Source organism: Neolamprologus multifasciatus, chromosome 12 (genome assembly GCF_963576455.1).
Source record: "Neolamprologus multifasciatus chromosome 12, fNeoMul1.2, whole genome shotgun sequence".
NCBI lineage: Eukaryota > Metazoa > Chordata > Actinopteri > Cichliformes > Cichlidae > Neolamprologus > Neolamprologus multifasciatus.
This window is the reverse complement of record NC_140450.1, coordinates 20,865,490-20,885,918: the sequence shown is the minus strand read 5'-3', so window position 1 is coordinate 20,885,918 and position 20,429 is coordinate 20,865,490. Positions and strand designations below refer to the sequence as shown.

At 37.4% G+C, this 20,429-nt stretch overlaps 1 protein-coding gene across 3 annotated transcripts in view; it reads left to right on the top strand.

Moving 5' to 3' along the window:
* The first annotated feature begins 1,383 nt into the window (after nucleotides 1-1,383).
* Nucleotides 1,384-20,429, top strand: part of edil3a (EGF like and discoidin domains 3a) — a 124,431-nt gene continuing 105,385 nt past the window's right edge. Inside the window, exon 1 of one of the 3 annotated variants that reach the window (XM_085181370.1) lies at nucleotides 1,384-1,796. In XM_085181370.1, coding sequence (XP_085037496.1) covers nucleotides 1,733-1,796 — 64 coding nt within the window. In that variant the 5' untranslated portion in view covers nucleotides 1,384-1,732. The remainder of the gene's footprint in view (nucleotides 1,797-20,429) is intronic. The other 2 variants (XM_085181369.1, XM_085181368.1) reach the window with 2 other exon arrangements.

The window sequence follows — 20,429 nt, the reverse complement described above, 5'->3', positions numbered from 1 at the left end:
AGCCAGTATGCTCTTGCTATTGCAGAAAATGTCTTTAAATACCATTATTATTTTTTAGAAAACAGATCAAAAATGTTATTGAGGAGTAAGATAGCTATGTTAAACAAATACATGGGGGGAGTTGGTCGGGGCCCATAATCACAGTTCTCACCATGAGTTAATCAGTGTCAGTTTATAATTGGCAAAGTGCAATTGTCACATTAATTTAACTCAACCCAGATTCATGAAAATCCAATCAGAGTTGGGCGAAATATCACACGTGGCACAAAGGAACAATCAGTGTGGTGCCACCCTCTTGAGAAATAATCTAATTGTGAGAATGTCACACCCCAGTGAGACACCTGTATACGTTCAGTATGCATAAACAGTCTGCACACGCTGTGAAAAAGCATGGATGCGTTATTGTAGTAGTTTATGTTTCAGTAAGATCTTCAGTTGAAGGATGGAAATGGCTTGTAAACTGGAAACTCGCTGTAAGCAGTGAAGTTGTGGTTTGTATAAATTAATATGCGTTAATTAGATGTTCGTTAAACTCAGATGCTGTTCAGTCAGTGCCATCTTTTTCACTCTCCTAGAAACAACAGGAGAATCTACAAAATGAAAATTGTTCATAGAACATTACGGCCAGTATCCTAATGCGATAAAGAATTTTCCAATTTAATCTTTTTGTTGAGGATACTAAAACTCATCAAGGCTTTCCAGAAAAATACTTTTGAAACTACTAAATTAATTGCTGAGCATCCAACTTCCGGAGGCTTAAGAAACAGAAATCTGAGAGTGAAATAAGGAGTTTGGGAGAGGCTGATTAATTTCTAGCAAGTTCTGACTTTTGGAAGAATTTTTTTTAAAGCTGTCTCTCTATTATTTATTTTTTATCGGGGGGTGGGAGTGGGAGGAGGAAGAGTTTGCTCCACCAATAAAGCATGAAGCATCCTCCGAGTGACCAAAGGACCAAAGTGACTGTGGTCCAAGCTGCATAACGTTTTGACTGTGTGACTGCACCTTTAAAACAATAATAAAATAGTTAGGAAATAGAAAAAAACAAAAACTTATTTATCATTTAAAAAATAGCTTTATAACTTAATTTTTAATATTTCTAAAAATAACTTTATAAATACAACTAACTGCGTAAACAGGCATTGGCTTAAACTCTACATGACATGATATCAGAAAGAGAGAAAGAATTAAAAATAAGAAAATAAAAGTCGTCGAAAAACATGGTACTATTTGTTTTTTATTATAATTATTATTTATTTACTTATTTATTTGGATACACGAGACATCAAATGAAGCGCAGTTCAAATTAAAAGTCATCGCTTCTAGTTTTATTTTGTATGTGTGTAGCGGAAGTGATAATTCTTCTGACTCTGGGAGGTTTGACAGTAGTCGTCCGGCAGCACCGAGTGAGCGCACACGTCGCTCTCTCCACTACATCGCACCACTGCGGTAGGAGCGCGGAGGCAGCAGCAGTGCCCGGCAGGCACAGTCCACTTGTTCCTGCAGGACAAAATCCAGGTGGCGAGTCTCTCACTCTGTCTCTCAGTGTCTCCCTCTCTGCCGACTTTATCACAGCGCAAGACTTTACCTGAGAGGACATAGTCATATAGCAACAGCTCTCAGGGTAACCCTCACAGTCCAGCCGGAGCAAAGGAAGGAGAAGTTTGGGCTATTGCCACGCGATTTTACCCACAGCTCCGTAACCTTGGAAGTCGGACCTGATTATTGTGAGAGGATGGGACCGCTACTCCTTTCCGTCGCCCTGTGCTTGAGCGCCGCTGTCCCACAGCGTGTGAAAGGTGAGCGGAACAAGTGACAGGCAAAAATAATCATTGTTACATTTTCTTTTCTTTTTCCCCACACAAATAGTTATTTAGCATGGGAGCATCACCGAACAGGGGATCGATCAGAATCCTTTGTCATATTTACATATTCTACTGAAAGTGACAAAGTGCTGGTGATTATTCAAAGAGGATCGTGGGGAGTGGGGGTATCCCACATGAACGGTTCAACACTGTATTGTTCGCGGGAAACGGAGCAATCTCGGCACGTTTTTTTAAAAAAAATTTTTTATTTTTTTTTTATCCGTGCACGACTCGTTAGTTTATTGGTTTGATTGTGTTTAAAGGAGACCTGTTTGAGTATACAAGCGGCAGATTGTGTATTTTATCTGTGTGTAATTGCTCTTTAATAAGGGCCACATGAGACTGCGCACAATTAAGGCAAATGTGCACAGCTCCAGTGTTTCGTGCGCCCTCACAGTGACCATCTTCAGCTGCTTGCTTGGCTTATGTGCGAAGCTTACATGGGGTAAAACAAGCTGAGGGTCCAGGTTTAGCCCTCGTTAATTAATGCAGGGGGACAAAGGCATCTTTCTCCCCTTATTTTCCCTTTTTTTTAATAACCAATATAAAAAGAAGAAGAAAAAAAAACGGAATAGAAAGATTTCTTGCGTGGTGACTAGACACATCTAGAGGTGATATATATCCTGTAATAGTTGCCTTATCATTATTAACCAGCGCAATATTACAAGTAGGGTAAATGGACATTGAAGTCTAATGTAGAGTCTTACCAAAACATGTCACACTGCTTTATGCAGAGAGAAAACTGCTGAAAGCTTATAGATTAACCTGACTCCCTGAATCACCGTTCCCATCATTTACATCCTCCCCCCTTTTGCCCTTCCTGTTCTCTGGTGATGGGGATGTTTAAGCTTTTGGCCGCTATATATTTTCCACCATCAGTGCAGAGCCGTACCTGTGGGATACACACACACACACACACATATATATATATATATATATATATATATATATATATATATATATATATATATATATATATATATATATATATATATATATATATATATATATATATATATATATTTTGATAAAGAAAACAGGGTAGTCCTGATAGAAGTGGGTCATGCCATTGTCCCTGTCTCTGTTCATTTAGCAACACGCTTGCCTCAGGAGTCACACATGTCAGACAGACCTCTGTCTCTACACCGGGAGTGTGCCCCAAGCAGAGTTTCTAAGGCTCCCTAAGCCTCACAGTGTCAACTCACAGTCAGCTGTTACAAGACATAATACTCCCTGGTAGGCTGGCATAATGAATGTACAGGAAGAGCAGAGAGCCGTGGTGCCGCGGGTCGACTTGTTTCAAGGCTCAGTGAGTTAAAAATAAACCCCGGACTAGTCCCTCAATTAATCATATCCCAGTTAAAAATTGTGCTATTGTAAAGGGATTTATTTTTTTTGTCCATCTGCTTCAAAAATGAGTTAAGCTGTAACCTTAGTCACAAAAGGGAGCTTGTTAGAGGAGGAAATAGAGGTTAATCGACAGTGTTAACGTTTCATCTGTGTTTGAACAACTGTCATATTGGTCAGCCTGGCAGCTATATTTGCAACCGAACCCCTTTGTCACCGTTGCTGTCAGTCTGACATGTTTAAAAAAATCCACAGTCAGATTAAAAGGGACACGAAAGCATTCAGCTGTCATGAAGAAAGTGGCAGAAAAAAATGTCTTGTGATTATTAGAAATCTCTTTGTGTTGCCTTGAAGATACGGTTTACTTACCTTATGTCATTGCTCAAAGACAGCAGGTGTCTTCTGAGATAGCGGCTAACAAACACTGCATGGAGGATGTCACAGGGTGCCTCTGTCCACTGAAACAAATTGATGGGGTAGAAAGATTCGCCTTCAGGTAAAACAGACTGCATTGTTCCATGTCAGCGTGCAATACATCACCTCCTCTCTTTGGTTACTGGGGCTGACTCTCACACATTGTTTGGGGTCCTGCCTGTCTGTCTGGACAAAGCACATGACTGCACCCGTGGGTTCTGTGGATGGATATGTAAGACGCTTTTGTGCTTTGTTTGGAGTGTCAGCCTTAATGAGTTTTATGCATCTTAATTTTAGCCCCAGTCTTGTGATAAGGACTTCACAATTAGAGGCTTTTAGTCGAATGGACAGCCATCTGGAGTGGCAGTGTGATTGTTTGCTATTGGTGAGCCATGATTAGTGTTAATATTGTTGACTGCTGTTCATTTTAGCCAAAGATTGCACTTGTGTAACGCAGTTGAAGAAGTCAAACAATAGACTAATGTAGAAATATTGCAATTTTGCGAATGTTGGCAGCTTTAAATTGCTCATCATGCTCAATTTGATGTAGGTTTGAGAGGTTGGGAGGCTTACTGAAGGGCAGCAGAAGTTTTGTTTAGCTGAGAGAAATTGAGCTTCTGCTTCCAAACAGTTGGATGGATATAAATGAGATATACCGACTTGATAGATAAATCTATCAAGGCTGATTTGATAGATTTATCTGAAAGGTCAACACATTTACTGGCAGCTGAGGTTATGGTTGATGTTTCAATGATTTTTAATAAGAATGACATGTGACCTACACTGCTCTGCAAAAGTAAAGAGCCACCCCTCATTTCTGTATATAAAATGGGAAAACGCTACAAATATACATGGCAATACAGTATATAAGGCAAGAGATTGTGCACTTCTAATGAGATTAAAAAGCCAATATTTGGTACGACCCAATTATTCTTCAACACTGCCGCAACTCTCTTAGGCAAGCTTCACTGTTATTTCTTTAAGCAGTCTTCAGGAAAAGTTCTTAAAGAACATTCAAAGCTCTTCTTTGGATGTTAGCTGGTTTTGTTCTGTTCTCTATCAAGATGATCCCACTTGCTTCAATAAGGTCTGGGCTCTGGGGAGGCCGATCCATGACTGATAGTCTTTCTCTGTGTTTTTCTATCCAGGTATGCTTTAAATGCATTGACCTCGTACTGGGAACCATTTTTATGCTGGAAAATGAAGTTGTTGCCAATAACATGCTTCCCAGATGGTATTGCATAATGGATCAAATCGAATCACATGTTTTTGCCTTCATAATTCCATCAATTTTGAGAAGATGCTCAATAGCGCTGAATGTAAAGCATCCCCAAACCTCACCGGAGCCTCTGTTGTGTTTTACAGATGACTGTAGACACTGTTGTACCTCTCTCCTGACTCCTGTGTACATATTTAAACCAAAATTTCACATTTGTTTTCATCACTCCTGAAAAGGAGTGTTGAAAATGATTATTTTCAGTACAATTCTTGTGTAATTTGGCATACCTGTAAAAGCCTGGAGAGATCCATCCATCCATCCTTCCTCTTCTGCTTATCCTCACCAGGGTCACGGTCACCTATCCCAGCTACCACAGGGCAAGATGGCCCGGAGAGCTATTTAGAAAATAAATAAATAAAAGAGAGTCTAGCTCCTTGGGAGCAAAATATGAAGAAATAAGCCTCTTCAAGCCTTTTGCACATTACTGTAGCTCTACAGTGCTGTGCACTAGATGTGCAAAGATAGTGTGGTGAAGAAATGAAAGCCTTTTAAAAGAAGATATATTTGTTTCCTTGCCACAAAAGAGGAAATAAATAACAGCAAAAACAAAATTTTTTACTCTGACTCAGAATTTTGGTTCATCTCTATTATATCTTTAATAAAATGGAGCTTTTGTTTGCAGACATTTAAATTTATATAATGCATATTAATTGTACAGATTTATCCAAACCTCATTACCTTTAGTGGCCACTAAAGGTTATGGTTGATGTATGACTGACTTTTAATAACAATAACTGGCGACCTACCTCTACAGTGCTCTTCAATCCGGTTTTAAATGGCACAGTCCTTAATCAGTGGAGAGAGGTCAGACTTCTGTCAAATCAGCAGCCATGATTAGCAACGGATTCCAAGCTACTCATTGGACAACAACCCCTGCACAAGAAAACGCAACATAGAATATGAAAACATAGAACTAAGTGATGTAGTGACAGCGCTGCTGTTTTTTTGTGGAACTTAATAGGGATATTTGTTGTCAGTGCAGATGTTCACTAATCCTTTTTATATTTGAAGGAGACTTCATTTGTCTGTCATGCTGACAAGGTGATGCATACAATGCTATTTGTCTTTGCCATCTCAGTTCTCCTGCCTACATTACATGCTTGACTTATATGGAGGGCACTGGAGTGATGGTTATCAAGGTTGCAAGGACACATGAAGAGGAAACGCTTACCAAAGAGCTTTAATGCAGCCTTGAGAATAAAATAGCAGCATGGTGGTAAAAGACGTATTTTAGTCAACGCAAACTTTCAGACAGGAAAAAAATGGATGTTTCATAGTTATTTTATAACATTTTGTGGTTTTGTTTGATTTAGAGTTCTGTGCAAAAGTCTTGAGCTACCCCTCATTTCTTTATATTTAGCTTCCAGGTTGCCAGACTTTCTTGTCATAAAAGTGGTTTTGAAAAGTTGTCACTCTTGGATGAGTGACGAAACATTTCCCGCGCTGTTCATCTACGTCCAGATGAACAGAATCATCTTTTTGGGAGTTCTTTACCTGGATGATTGAGCATGCATCAAGACATCTCGAGAAATAGTTCTCCAGATTTTTTTGTTTTGTTTTTAAGAGTTTTTCTTTTACACATTGGCTGCCTTTTTACCCAGTCCTTGTACTTGACCATTTTCAGAGAAAGGTTTTTATTTCTCTTTGATAAGCCACTTAAAACTGAACTATGATTCATTCAAGCATAAAAAGGGCACCTAAATCATAACAATGGACCAATATTATGTCTGCACATAACACACAAGTTAGCAAAGAACCAATTTTAAATAGTATTTTTAGAGACTTGGGTACTAGCAGTCTGTCGCAGAATCACAGAAATTGTTCTCATTTCTTAAGCTGCGAAAATGCCAAAGATAACACAGCCTTGACAGATATAAAGTTGTATTTTCCCCCCAACAAGGTGATTCGCAAAGAGGGGAAAACTTGCATATATTAACACTGTGTGCAGTGCATTCTCAAAAAAGTGGTTTAGACCTGCTTTTCAGTCAGTGGTGGTCAAAACTGATGTAATTATGAATGAGGAGAAATACCATCTGATTTTTAATGGTGGGCAATGTGACCTCGAAATTAGATTATGACACTTTGAGAAAATGTATGATATTTCTGACAAATTAGAAAAAAGACATTTGGAGCATTTTATCGATGCTTCGGGCAGCAGCAAATGAAAGAAGGTAAATGAAAGACATTTTCCATCCTTCTTTTCCAATGAGCTACTGTCATTGAGGACACACTTCCTGATTTGAAGTGTGAATCTATTTAAAAAAAAAAAAAGGTGCTACCAGCAGCGTGGTGCCAGAGAGACACAAGATGTGTGGAATGGAAGCACAAAAGTAACCCAGGGAGTGTAGTTTAACAATAAATAACGTACCAAATTATTAATATTATTACATTATAAATATGAGCCATATTTTTTCTGTTGAATCTTGGCTCATGCTTTAAGCCCTGTTTTGCCACCTTGTAAACACATCAATAATTGAATGGGTTGAACATCATTAGCTGCCTGTACTGTATGTCTTCCTTCGTAGCCTGGACAATGTGTGTGTTTTATTTCCTCAAGTCATGAAACACATTTGTTCTTTCCACCTTCGGCAGGAACAATTTTCCTTGCATATTTTGCTGAGTACTGTGCTTTGTTGGAGGTTGCTGAAGTAGTTTCAGTTTTGGCTGACTTGTGGCTGTTGCTGTCAGTCATGCCTGGGCTTCTCTGCTTGCATGCATTGGGGAACACAAAGGCATGGGGATGCTACAACATCGTCAGTGTAAAAATATCATGTAAAAATTTATACCAAACAGTCAAAGCTAATCCTCACAAATGATATGATATGGCACAGCCCTAGTAATGGTTTCATTTTCCAGCATGACAATGATCCCAGACACACTGCCAATGCAGCGAAAGCAAAGCTGGATAGGAATTTCACAATGGAACACTATCAGTCATAGACTGGCCTCCCCAGAGCACGGACCTCAACATTACTCCAACAATGTGGGATCACCCTGACTGAGAACAGAACAAAAGGCAACACCCCAAGAGAATCCAGGCTATGTTGAAAAATAAAGGCGGTCCTACCAAAAATGGACTTTCAGGCTTGTTAGGATTGTCAAAACTCTCTTTCCCCTTATATACTGTGGTTTCCATGTTTGCACATATTTCAGTAAATCATCCAACTATTTCCCATTTCCTTGCACAAAACTGAGGTGCCTCAAGACTTTTGCAGTGATGGTACAATAATCATGTGACCGTCACTGAAACACTGAAAATTATCGTGTTTGAAGCCCAGTTCTGTATCCTCAAGGTGACTTTTGCTTAACTCTGCATTTGGCAGTGAGTGAAAAGGAAGAATTCTTCAAGGCATCAAACAGACAAAAGATAAACACAAAGACTGATCACCAGTAAAAATAGCAATTTTGCACACAATAGCTTGTCTGTTTTCCCACAGTCCTTAACTCAAAGGTGATGTTTCTCTTCACAAAACTATGGAAATGTTGATTCTGTATTTCCCCAAACAGCGTTAAAGTTCTATCACTGACTAAAGGCAATATATAACATTATGACAGCTGACTTAAGCTGTGGCGTTCTTAGCAAAGTGTTAATGTCAGGAAAAAAAGCAGAAAGAGCCCCGTAGCTTGAGTAAAAAGATTATACAAATTCTTCATTTGTAGTGTGAGTTATCGTTGAGTGTACATTCATTTTTCAGCCAAGAACATGCAGCGGGCTGTCCCTTTCATAGCTTGAGTATTAATAAGACCACATGCTGGGTTTAAGTAATCCCACTGGGTCACAATTAATGTTTCAACTCTTGGAGGCACAAGAAGACTCACTGCATGTGATGCAAAAAAAGTTGCAGGTAATAACTTCAAATATATGCACTTTAACAAGTGGACCTGCATGTTTGAAATCGTTAAAGGGTATAGTGGATCACTTCAAAGTGACACATGTGACACAATAACAATTTTAGCTCAATTATGCTGTTTTCATAATGCTTCAAACCAAAATTATAAATGAAAATGACATTTCTTTTTGATTACTTGATTTTCCTCCTTATAGCAGACAATTCAGTATCTCTTCTAGTACTAAACCTTACTGCCAGTGGATGGTTGTTAGTGGTGGAACGGTGGTCACACAACGTAGTTTGATGATAAAGTATTAAAGCATGCAGAAGTGGAACGCTGAAGGTTCAAAACACTTTTGATCTGTGTAACTCAATGAACAGCATTCTTCCCCCTGCAAATGCGATCTTACTTCACTGTTTTATTCATGTGTGACATTCAGAAGACATCACCTGTATGTAATTTAACACTAAAATTTGTATCCGCAATGCATTTTTGTTTGACTCACCAATAAATAAGAAATGATTAATTTGAAAAAGCACCGCAAGCTAGTTTAAGTAAAAAAAGATGGAAAAAAATCTCTTTTGTGGCCCTTTTTCTGCAATGCTTCTTTTATTGGCAAATAAATTCAGAAAAAAGCACAAATTTCATAATTTTCTGTTCACTAAACTTATATGGAGTAATTTGCAGAAGCACAGCTCCTCTTATAAATGAGTAAATCTTTGCATTTTGATGGATAAAGGTCTGTCAGCATGAGGCAGAAGGGGGAAATAGGTTTTAAATGCATAAAAGTGCCTTTTAGATTTGTTTATCGACGCCACAGATATGACTATTGTTAATAATATTAAAATATAAATAAAACAAATGTATTTTAGAGATGTATTCTGATACCTCTCAGTCATGGTACAGTATCATAACAAACTTGGATTTTTTTTTTAAATTCAAATTCTCAAGGTTCAGCTACCATTTTTTTTGGTTAAAAATCAGAGGTATACTGCAAAAAGAAAGGCCCTGGGGCCACAAGAAAAATATTAAAACCAAACTTTTCACGGATAAGGAAGCCTAACAAGGTAAACAACAGGTAACAGTCAAGTTGGATGAAAGGATGATAAACCAGGGTATTTTTTGGCTGGAACGTTAAGAGTTTTCTCGTACATCGTTAAAATGTTTGTATCTATCTTTCTCTATATTATTTTAAGAATGTTGTTTTTATCAATAACTGCCTGTGCAGATGTGTAGGTGTGCCAAGTGTAGGTGTGTGTGTGTGTGGGGGGGGGGGGGGGGAGAGAGAGAGAGGATAGGTAGTTAGGAGGAGGGAGAAATGAAAAGCTTACTGACAAGTGTCAGTGTGGATTGTAAGTGTATCCTCAGCCAAGCACAATTTCTATACTCAGTGGGTGTGGCTGCTGAGTGCAATGGACCCCTGTATTTGACAGGGAGGTGTCACACCAGTATCAGCATTCATTATTGGTTTTGGCCATGAGTGAAGACTTCACCTTTCCCCAACGGATCAATAGGAAGAATAAAGTATTTTGCATTAAGTGCAGAACTGCAGCAGCCGTTAAGTCTGATGAGATGTAAGCAGTTTCAACTTGTTTAAGTTTTAGTGGGGGACAAACAAAGAATGTAACTCTTGCTTTTGTATGGGAGTATTTGAGTCATTTTCATCACTCAAAAAGAGACAATTTCTGGTTGTATTAATTACAAATATGGTTAAACTGCTTCAGATGGAAGTGAAGCTGCTGTAGTTAAAATGAGATTGAGTACTTTAGTCTTTGGTCTGATAAAGAACCCACCATATTCAGTCAGGCCAGTCTACTTACTTTAGTTCAGATGAGATTAAGTGCTTAGGCCACCTGTCCCAAGGAGATGATGCCTCCTGATTCTGTCCCAAGGACATACTTAAATGAAGAGTCCCAACTCAGTCTATATTTAAAAAAAAATCCTTGAATTATGTCTCTGTCTTTGATTGACAGTTATGATGCCATAAAACCTATAAGAAATAACTAGCACTCATGTAAATTAATTAAACACTGTAACTGTTTTGCAACATATAATTTCTTTTAAAACTTCTTTGAGGTGTTTTCAGCTTTTTACTCTTAAAGACTTGCCAGCTCTGTATTATACAGTATTTCAACTTACATTTGAGTATATTAGTACATGCACTGAATGTATTGTCTGTTTTTCTTTGTGTGTGTTTGTGTGTGTACAGAAGAGTTGGTTTTTGTGCTTGAAGCTTGGAGAGGTAACCCAGAAATGTCATCACACCAAGTCTAGGCAGCAATTCTGGCTGTTTTTCACAGTGTGGAAGTGCATCCATACTTCACTCATTTGGCAAAACACAAAACAACATCCATTTATTTATCGTGTGAGTCAGCCCGATTTTACACTAAATTGTGCTGAATAGAAACAGGTGAGTGACTGAGAGGAAGCAGGATACGATCAGTCTGGATATGACAAGTTTCAACTGGAAGCCTTTGCTTTGAACATTTCTTTTTTCAGAAGAGCAATTTTAGGTAATGACATAATGTATATGTTATCCATTTTGAAGATAAGTGCTTTTTTTTTTAAGTGCAACATTTTCCATCCAGATGTTTTAGATTATCCTTGGGGTTTGTAGTACCAGCCACGGGTAGAAAGAGGAAGAAAAAATAGACCTGAGAGCCAGGATGAAAATTCCCTTTAACATGATGTTCATCGAACAGAAACCACTCCTGCCCGAAAATCAAAGCGAGACATAGTCACAGTCAGTTGCCCTCACAAAAAGGGCAAAGGTTGCAACAATTTACACCAGATTTGTACTTTCAGGCACAAGTTTCTGATAACTTTTTTTGCTAGAGTCTCAATGCTCAACAACATGTCACAAGACAGCAATAGTTTCAGTTGAGCTCCTCTTGTTTTTAGCTCAGTAATAAACCAAGGACAAGCCAAATGTAGCAGTAACCACTTATTAAGGTCTTAACCCTGTATAGCACATAGTAAGTAGAAAGAAAATTGTGGTTTTATACCAAAATACCAACATTAAAATATTACTTGACACCACTGTGACCAGTTTGCATGCTTTAAATCAAACAGAACTGAATTGAATTAACACTCAATTTGATTTGTGACCAAAAAGTCAGTATTTCTTTCCACTTCATACTTTTGCTTAATGTGGAGAATCCAACTGCTCACCCGTTCTCGATCCACTCGTGTTTTTCATTCTCATTGAAGGCTAGAGCCATTCCCAGCATGTACGATATACAGTAGCTACATTAACTGTTAAAGATCCAACATATTTCTCCACCTGACGGGAGAGAGAGAATCTGTTTTCAGTTTCCTAAGATATTTTTTTCAAATTTTGTGTCATGCTAGGTACTAATAACAGCTCGAGCTGATTCAAGTTTGGTGAAAGGTCAAGATCAAAATCAGCAAAAACTCCATGAGTATCTAAATTGGCTAAGCATTTGAGCTAAACCGTCATTGTTAGCACCCAAAGTCAAAGTTGACCTTGAAAAAATCTCCAAGTAGTATATCATACGAAAGGGCATGAAGAGAGCTGTACAACACATTTTTTCTTTTGCTTTTTTTTATGCCCTACAAGGTTACATTGATTTTACAGTTTTTACAATTTAAAAATTTCAGCCTATTCTGCTCCAATCATATGGGTAAAAATAATAAAAATCCACCATTTTCGTATGTAATATTTAAAGGTCATGGGTCGAAGGTCAGGGTCATGTGAATTGGGAAAAAGCTTTAGTTTCTATATTACCAAAACCAACATCAGCGTAAAACATTCAAGTTTTAGTGCAGCCCTTGCTTTTGAAATGTGCTCTGTGGGTTTTTGTTAATGGAACAAAGTGTAACAATGTCTGAAACCAAGACCAAATCTGTGGTATAAATGTTGTAACCGAACTGCTGTTGAGATGCCATTTCATTACTAACAGAGACACTGATGGAAACACACCAGAATTTATTTAGTGCTTTTCTGGTCACGGTGATCACTCAGAGTGCTTTAGGCCAGAAGCTGTGTTTAACCATAGCCTCATACAACAATTTATTCTATAAACTTTAAGCACTTTATCTACTGCTCAGCCACGGACGATTTCAAAATCACCAGTTAACTAAACAATTCAGCTCTCATAGTCCTGTGGGAGCCCAAGAAGGAATGCTCTTGTTGTGAGGCAACAATGCTAACCATTGCACCACCATGATGCCCAAGTGGGGTAGACACAGAAAAAACAAGGCAGTTATGTAACAGACACATCAGGACCATTACTTCACACTTCATAGCAGAGTAACAGTAGTCTGCTTCATTTTCAGATTTAGCTAACTCCTGGGACACAATTGGTATGTTGGCAAAGTTGTATATTTACATAGTTTAACTGTACCTCTCTGCAGCTGTTTCTCTAAAATTAAATCTGTTTACAGCATGTGTGGAAATACAGGATGATAAGCGGCTGCCAGAATGTGCAGATGTAATGATATGCATTGATATTATCCATATGCTTGTTGCTACACAAGCTGGCCATGTGGTCTTTAAAACGTGCTTGCCTGTTTGAATACAGATGTTTTTTTTAACCATTTTTCCTTTAACGTTTGTGAATTCAGTCAATTAATCAATCAGTTTTACAGAAACCACAGAATACATGTTCTCAGTGATAGACAAGACCACTGAGTTATACAAGAACCATTAAATTGTTTGTTTTCACTTTCTCCATATTTTATAAAGAAGAAAAAGTGTAGCATACAGTGTGTCATTTATAGCACAGTCAAGCGTTACACCACTGGTGTTGTCATGTTTAATTTTATGCCTGTTTTAGGACTTCTCACATTCTAGAGTAAACAATCAGAGGAGGCAGACAGGAAGAAATGAAACAAATGTCAGCCTATGCTTAATGTATGAACTGTTCAGCTTTCAAGCTGTTACTTCCCTCTTATTTAGTTTAGTTTTCATGTTGTATACCCAACCTAATTCTAACTTGCATTATTAACCATGTTTGATATCGTCCTATTTTATCTACTTTGCTTCTGAAACAGACCTTTGTACAACTCACCACTGTTTGAGGCACATGAAATATTTACAAATTTGATCTCTCTAACCTGTTCACTTGTCCTAGGTGGGTGTGCTCTATTGCAGATTCTGCCAGTGTATTGTGACTAAGCTTGAAATCTTGTTCTGCACTGAGTGTTGAACCTGTGAAGAGTGTGACAGATTGAATTAGCAACTGAAAAGTTCAAAGTTTAAATTGCAGTGTGTATTTTTAACTGTGTTCAGTGCACTGAAGGAGAGTCTTTGTGGGATATTGCACTCTCACTTTTGCTGTCTTCCTCTCTTGCATACGCAAACTCTAGAAGTTATAATTATACACATAGAAGCATAGTTCTATTGCTGCATTTCGTTGGAGATGTGGTTGGATAATAGGAATAATGCTATCGACTGGACACTAGCAGCGTGTTTATCTGTCTGTGCCGCATGCTGTTCGGTTACAAAGATGTGTTATCTTTTAAAGATGTGTGCTAAGGCAAAGACAAAGTAAAATCACTGAAAAGTGAATACAGCATTTTACGTCAAAGCTCAGTAATCACCCTTGACTGTACATCATCACTCACACACTGAGCCTTTTCTTGCTTGACACTGAATCTCTAAGTAGTGCCTGCGACATGAAATTCACTGACCAAGGGGTAAGCAGGATGAAAAAAAATTCAATTTGTCAAGGCCTGCCCTTTCTGTTGCACACAATGCACAGCTTAGGCCTTCGGGTGTGAAGTATGAAGGGAACAAGAATCAGAAGATATTTTTCAAGTATTTTTCATGTCCTTCGATGTTTCCTGCGTTGAAGAGGAACACTACAGAGCTTACTAGCAATTTTTAACTTTTCAAATAGCCTGTGTCAACTTACCTAACAATAAATTGTGGCAGGTGAAGGACCTGCTATGCAGTGAGACAGAACAAAGTAGCTCATCATTTCATCCATATGTTTTTCATTTAAATAAATGTGCTGTTAATTAATGGGGATGGTAATTGTTCTGTTGGCAAGAAAACGAGATCAGTACCATTCTCACATTTGTTCATTCAGTATTTAACTGGAGTAAACAGCCTCCTAGCTTATGTTTAATTTGATTCAACACTGCTTTTAAAGTGCTGGTTATGTTAATTGTTATATTAGCAGACTGAATGTTATATAAGTAAATTAAACCCTTCAAATTCTCATTAACTAAAGTGTTAAAATTTACTTCAAACCTGGCAGGTATTGCTGCAAAAGAAGGGAAGCTTTGTTTTGCAAAATATAGCAGTGGTGGATAGAAGCAGGTGGAAATCTCACTTTTCTTTGTGTCAAAGGTAAAACAGGTAGTTCTACTGTTTAATACTTACAACAAAAAGAGTAGTTTTTGTAGATGTTAATGTTTAATATGTGTGCATGACCATAAAATACACCCATTATAACAGTGTCATTGTTGTGATCTGTTGCCTCTTTAGCAGTTTTTAACATGGATTTATTTTGGTAATCATGTGAAAATACGAACCACAAAAAACCAAACCAAACCAAACTTTATATAAGGATTTCACACACTTAGCAACACAACTAGCTAATCGAATGAAACGACTTCTTCCTATTTCCTGTATTTATGCTAAGCTAACAGGCTTCAGAATCCATTAGACATTTGTAAGCTGCATGGTTTAACCCTCCTGTGTATTTTTGACAAGAAAATAAACATGTAGAATTTTACACAAATCTTGATTTCAATTTTTCTTGATAAAATTCTCAAGCAGAAATGTGGAAATATTAAATTAGCCATATTTCCTGCTTTTATCAAAGTTTTGATTGGTTCTCTGAAGCACCCTGTGTCTCCCTGTCTCACAAAAACACTTGCAAAAGCTGGGAAAACATGACTAAACATTTGCATTTGCCGTACAAGTGCATTCTTTGTGAATTTTCAATCAGCATTGCTCAGTCAAAAGTGTGGCATAATTTTTCTTTCATCCAAAATGCCAAATGCAAAACATCATAACAACAAGAGGGCTAATGAGGTAACATTTAAGGAACAGGGTCAAAGAAATGCCTAGATGTGTTGTTGAATATGCATTAATCCCGTAAATTTGTGTCACAGTTTCCAGCTAAAATGCATTTTTGCTTTGCCTAGTTTGTCTTTCCTTGCCCGTTAATTTGCAGCGGCACTTTCCGTCACAGACACCTTCCTCTTCAGCGGTTACTGCGAAGATTCAGATGAGATGTGAGCTCTACTACTTTATACATGTTTGATGAATCTTTTTATGCTACTTCTGGGATACAAGCATGAATGTGGGAGATCTTGTCTGGAAAAAAGGTACAAAAGATGGGAGGTGTCCAAGTTTGTAATGAGGCTAGCGAGGCTCTCCTGGCTCACAAGCAAACTAGGGCATCTGTAATGAGCGTGCAGAGAGAAAAGGGGGAGGTGGGGGCTGAGAGAAAGCAGAGAGGCATGTTGTGAAGTTCCATCAGAGCATCAGCTGTCCAGTGGATGGTGGTGGGAAGCAGGTGTCTTTCATAGTTCTCCCTCAACAGGACTTGAAGAACAAATTTAGCAAATTACCAGCGTCTTCAAACCTTTAAACATAATCAAAACGAAACTCAATTAGCTTGCTTTTTAAAAGGACATTTTTGTCTTCACAAGAATTTCAGACAGATAGCAAAGCATAGGTGCCCATTATATGAGTGATAACCATTGAAAATAATATGTCTGATGGCATTACAGCAATTAGCAGTATGAAATAGCTGTATCATACTGCTCAATATGTCTGTGCAAATACGTAATCTGATGACCGCAATTATTAAAAAAATTGAAAGGCACCAAGTGGCATTACTCCTTTGTGATATGGCTGTATTGGAAAATGACATATTTACTTAATCCAATTAGCTTTTCTAGCTCTTAATGAGCAAGAACCTGAAATAGGATGCTTTTGAATCATAATAATTAGCACAATCCATCAAAAAGCCTTGATGCTATGCGTCTCTGCCTGTCTGAGAATTACATCAGAGAAAAGATTTGAGCACTATTTAATTGTTTTGGCTTTTACTTTTGTGACTGAGGGATATCCATATTTCTATTTTTTCTGTAATTTGATAGATAGCTAATTGAATAAAAGTAAGTTTTCTGTTTTTTATTCTACTTCTCCTTATGGCCTCAGAAAAAAAGTGTAATCCCCTGTAATTAAAGGTCAGTGTATTTTGTTTGAAATTACAGGGTAATTATATTGACATACAAATACTTAGCAAGGTGTACTGGATAAAGGAGGTAGCAAGTGAGGCTTTTAAAGGGAACAGATAAACAGTTGTAATATAGGTAAATGTAAGTAATAACGCAAGTAATTTTTGTTGTGAATGACTTCAGTGTTTTACAGGAAAGGAGACACCAATTTTTGTGTAATTTTAAGTACTGTATAACTAATTTACTGCATAATTTCTTGTTGAAAAACCTATTTGGAAATCTTACATTGTAAGTACATTTTATTTTTCAGGGCAAGATTCGTATTATGGAGTGGCGTCAGACAACTTAACACATTCGAATAATAGAACATCCATCGTGCACATAATGAGTATTAAATAAAGATGTAAAAATGCAACATGAATTCACTTCATAATACTCGATCATCACCAAAAAATTATGGAGTACTTAAAATCACTTATACTGTACTTAAAATTACTTACAGTATAATTTGTCTTCTATTGTGTAAAAAAGCCTTTAAATTACTAATGCACAACATAAAATTACTTACACATACACTATTTAAATTTGCTTACAGTATAATTATTTCACTGTTTCCTGTAACAACCTGACTATTACCTCTGAAATTGCAGAATATGTATTTGTAAGTAAATCTAATAGTCACCGGCCATAAAAGTTACCTTTTCTATATTTTTGATTATAGTTTGTTTTTTTCTCCTTCATAAATAAATGGAAAACTGTCTCACTTGCTTGTTTTGTTAGGTTTGTCAACCACACTTGGCATATACATTACATGTTATGACACTGAAAGTCATTATATGAAATATTATCATATCAGGTATTATGATGTTATTGTCTTGCCTACCTTGTACCAATTTTTAGCATGTATGCACCTAGAACACCTTACAAAAACATTGTATAATTTTTTATTTTATGACAATAAAATAAAATGTATCACTACAAAAGTTTAATTATGCATGGCGTTATGATGCTGGGACGTTGCCTAGCAACCACCTAGCAGATGGCTAAAATGACCCATTTTTCAGCATTAAAACATCTACCACCCCTACTTTTTTTCACATTTCTCAATTTAATTACATACATTAGGTGCCAACAGGAGGCCAAACAATAGCACAGGCATGCACTAGCTTTTATTATTGACCTCATCACCCCAGATTATTTTCCTTTATAAGAGTCATATTTATGAACTCTGTGTTTCAGATCAAAATTCAGAACTTTGAAAGCATGGTCATCATCTTTAATAGGATATTTAATATCAGCCTAAAGGGATACTAAACCTGACATAAGTACTGCAGCATTTAACTTTCTCTTGAACACTTTGTATAAGTAACATAAAATAAAACAAAGTATAAAATCAGCTGAGATTGTTCGGAGGTTAGTTAAACAGCAGAATCACTTTGGTGTTGGGAAGTGCTATTTGGGCTGTTTTCCAGCTTTAATGCCTCTGTCTTTAATGGCCTTGTGTAATACATAAACACCTAAGGAACAAGCTTGTGTTCCTCATTACGATGGGTATTTTTCTCAGTGTGTGGAACTGCAGCCTCCGAGTTTTATATTGTTAAATGTTAAATTTGACAGTGTGTCTCAGGCCATGTTATGGAGTCATTTAAAAGTAATGTAACAATATGTTTGCAAAGAATTGCTTTCTCCAGGGAATAATTAAGTAACGTAATGCAATACTTGTGAAAAAAAAGCAGCCACTACTATTTAATAGAATAGATGCTTGAGAAAGGACACTAACATGATAACCCACACTTAAATTTTGATGCTGTGTATTTCAATGCAACTAGTGTGTCAAGGAAAGACTTTATATAAAAGAGGATTGCTTAGGCACAGTGCATTGTTGGGTCTGCTGGTTGAACCACTCAGTCATTATCCCTTGGATAGGGCTGAAAGATGTTAAATCCAAATTGTAAGTACTAGATTAATAAGACATTCATAACAGGTGCATGATATGAGCAGTGAATACTTTTCCCTGTCAGTTAAGGTCGTGCTTCTGCATCTGTGTATCAAAGATTTTTTAAGGACCTCTTAATTGTTTCAAATCTAAAATGTTTTTGTTGTTCTGTAGCCGTTGCATACATTTGTTCTGTAGTCATGGTTCATACTGTAGTGGTTCACCTCAGAAAAAGCTAGATCCCAAGTTGCTGAAAAAAAACCCCCTGTGAACCCTCTAGGCCTTGGGCTGAGTGCATTATCGCTGCCCCTGGCCCATGATGAGGAGAAGTATCGATCTTATCCTCAGACGAAAGCCCTCTGTGCACCTCTGCAGGGCTTAGTGCTGGCTGAGGCAGGATGCACAGTAATGAGAACAGTAGAGGGCAGAATGGGGGACCAGCTTATTCTTAACAAGGATGGAGACCTTTACACAAAAGAAAAGAAATAAGCTAGATGGGCATTTCTTTAAAACCCCTCCCTCACTTCAAGCCACTCTACTTTTTCTTTCTCTAAGCACAGTTTAGGTCTTAACCACACCACGGACTCTAGCCTTGATGGTCTTATCTGGAATTTTGAGCTCCTCTGGGAATATATCTCTGTACAGAGTGGCTAAAAAATAAATTTAGCACACTCCCACTATGAAGTCAGAGAAGCAGTAGAGGCAAGAAAAGAGCAAGAAAGTGATTTCAGCATAACCAAACTTATAAATTCAGAGGATGCTCCTGGCTGGCAAGAGAGATCTCCAATCCTTTGAGCTCCATTTCTGGATGCTTTTGTAGTAACAGAAGTTGCTTTATGACAAGGACTCCAAAGACAGATTTTTGGGTGTGCAGGCCTTTGAGGTGATTATTACATTTGGTGATACTTCAGGCCGCACACTGACTGGAGCTCAACCAAACCATACCAATTATGGGATGTGAATTTTGGATCATAAATGCTTTTAACATATAATGATCAAAGTTGTAACTATTTGTTTAATGCCTAATAACAGATTTAAAAGCCCCCCACAAATAAACAAGAAATAATTTGCTTTTCTTATGTATTATGTATTATGTATGCTTCTCTCTGCATTTTAGCCAGTGTTGGAAACACATCTGTGCCTCCTTCCTTACGAGGGTGGGGAATATATTGAACGCATAGTTTGCCACAGCTACACCTCTTGCTGTTGTTTATTGGAACTCTCTTAGAAAATACAGAAAAAGAGAGATTGAGTTCCTTCTGAATTTAGATTTAACAGTTAATAAAGTAAATGTATCCAATTGCCTGGTTCAATTAAATACTGTTCTGTTTTGTTTGGTTTCAATTTCCCCTTTTATTGCGTGTTAGTTTAAAATGAGAAACTTATAATGAAACAAAGCAGTGCTTAAATGCAAAGAAATGCTTGCATTGGTTACTTAGATCAAAACACTGGCGTGACTGTATTCGTCAGTGGGTTCACATTTAAGTGTATTAGGAAAAATGATATTTGCAGGCCATATCATAAAGCATGACATCTCCCATGACAGCTCAAAAAATATCAACACACTTTGCAGGTTGTAAATGCCTTAAGAATA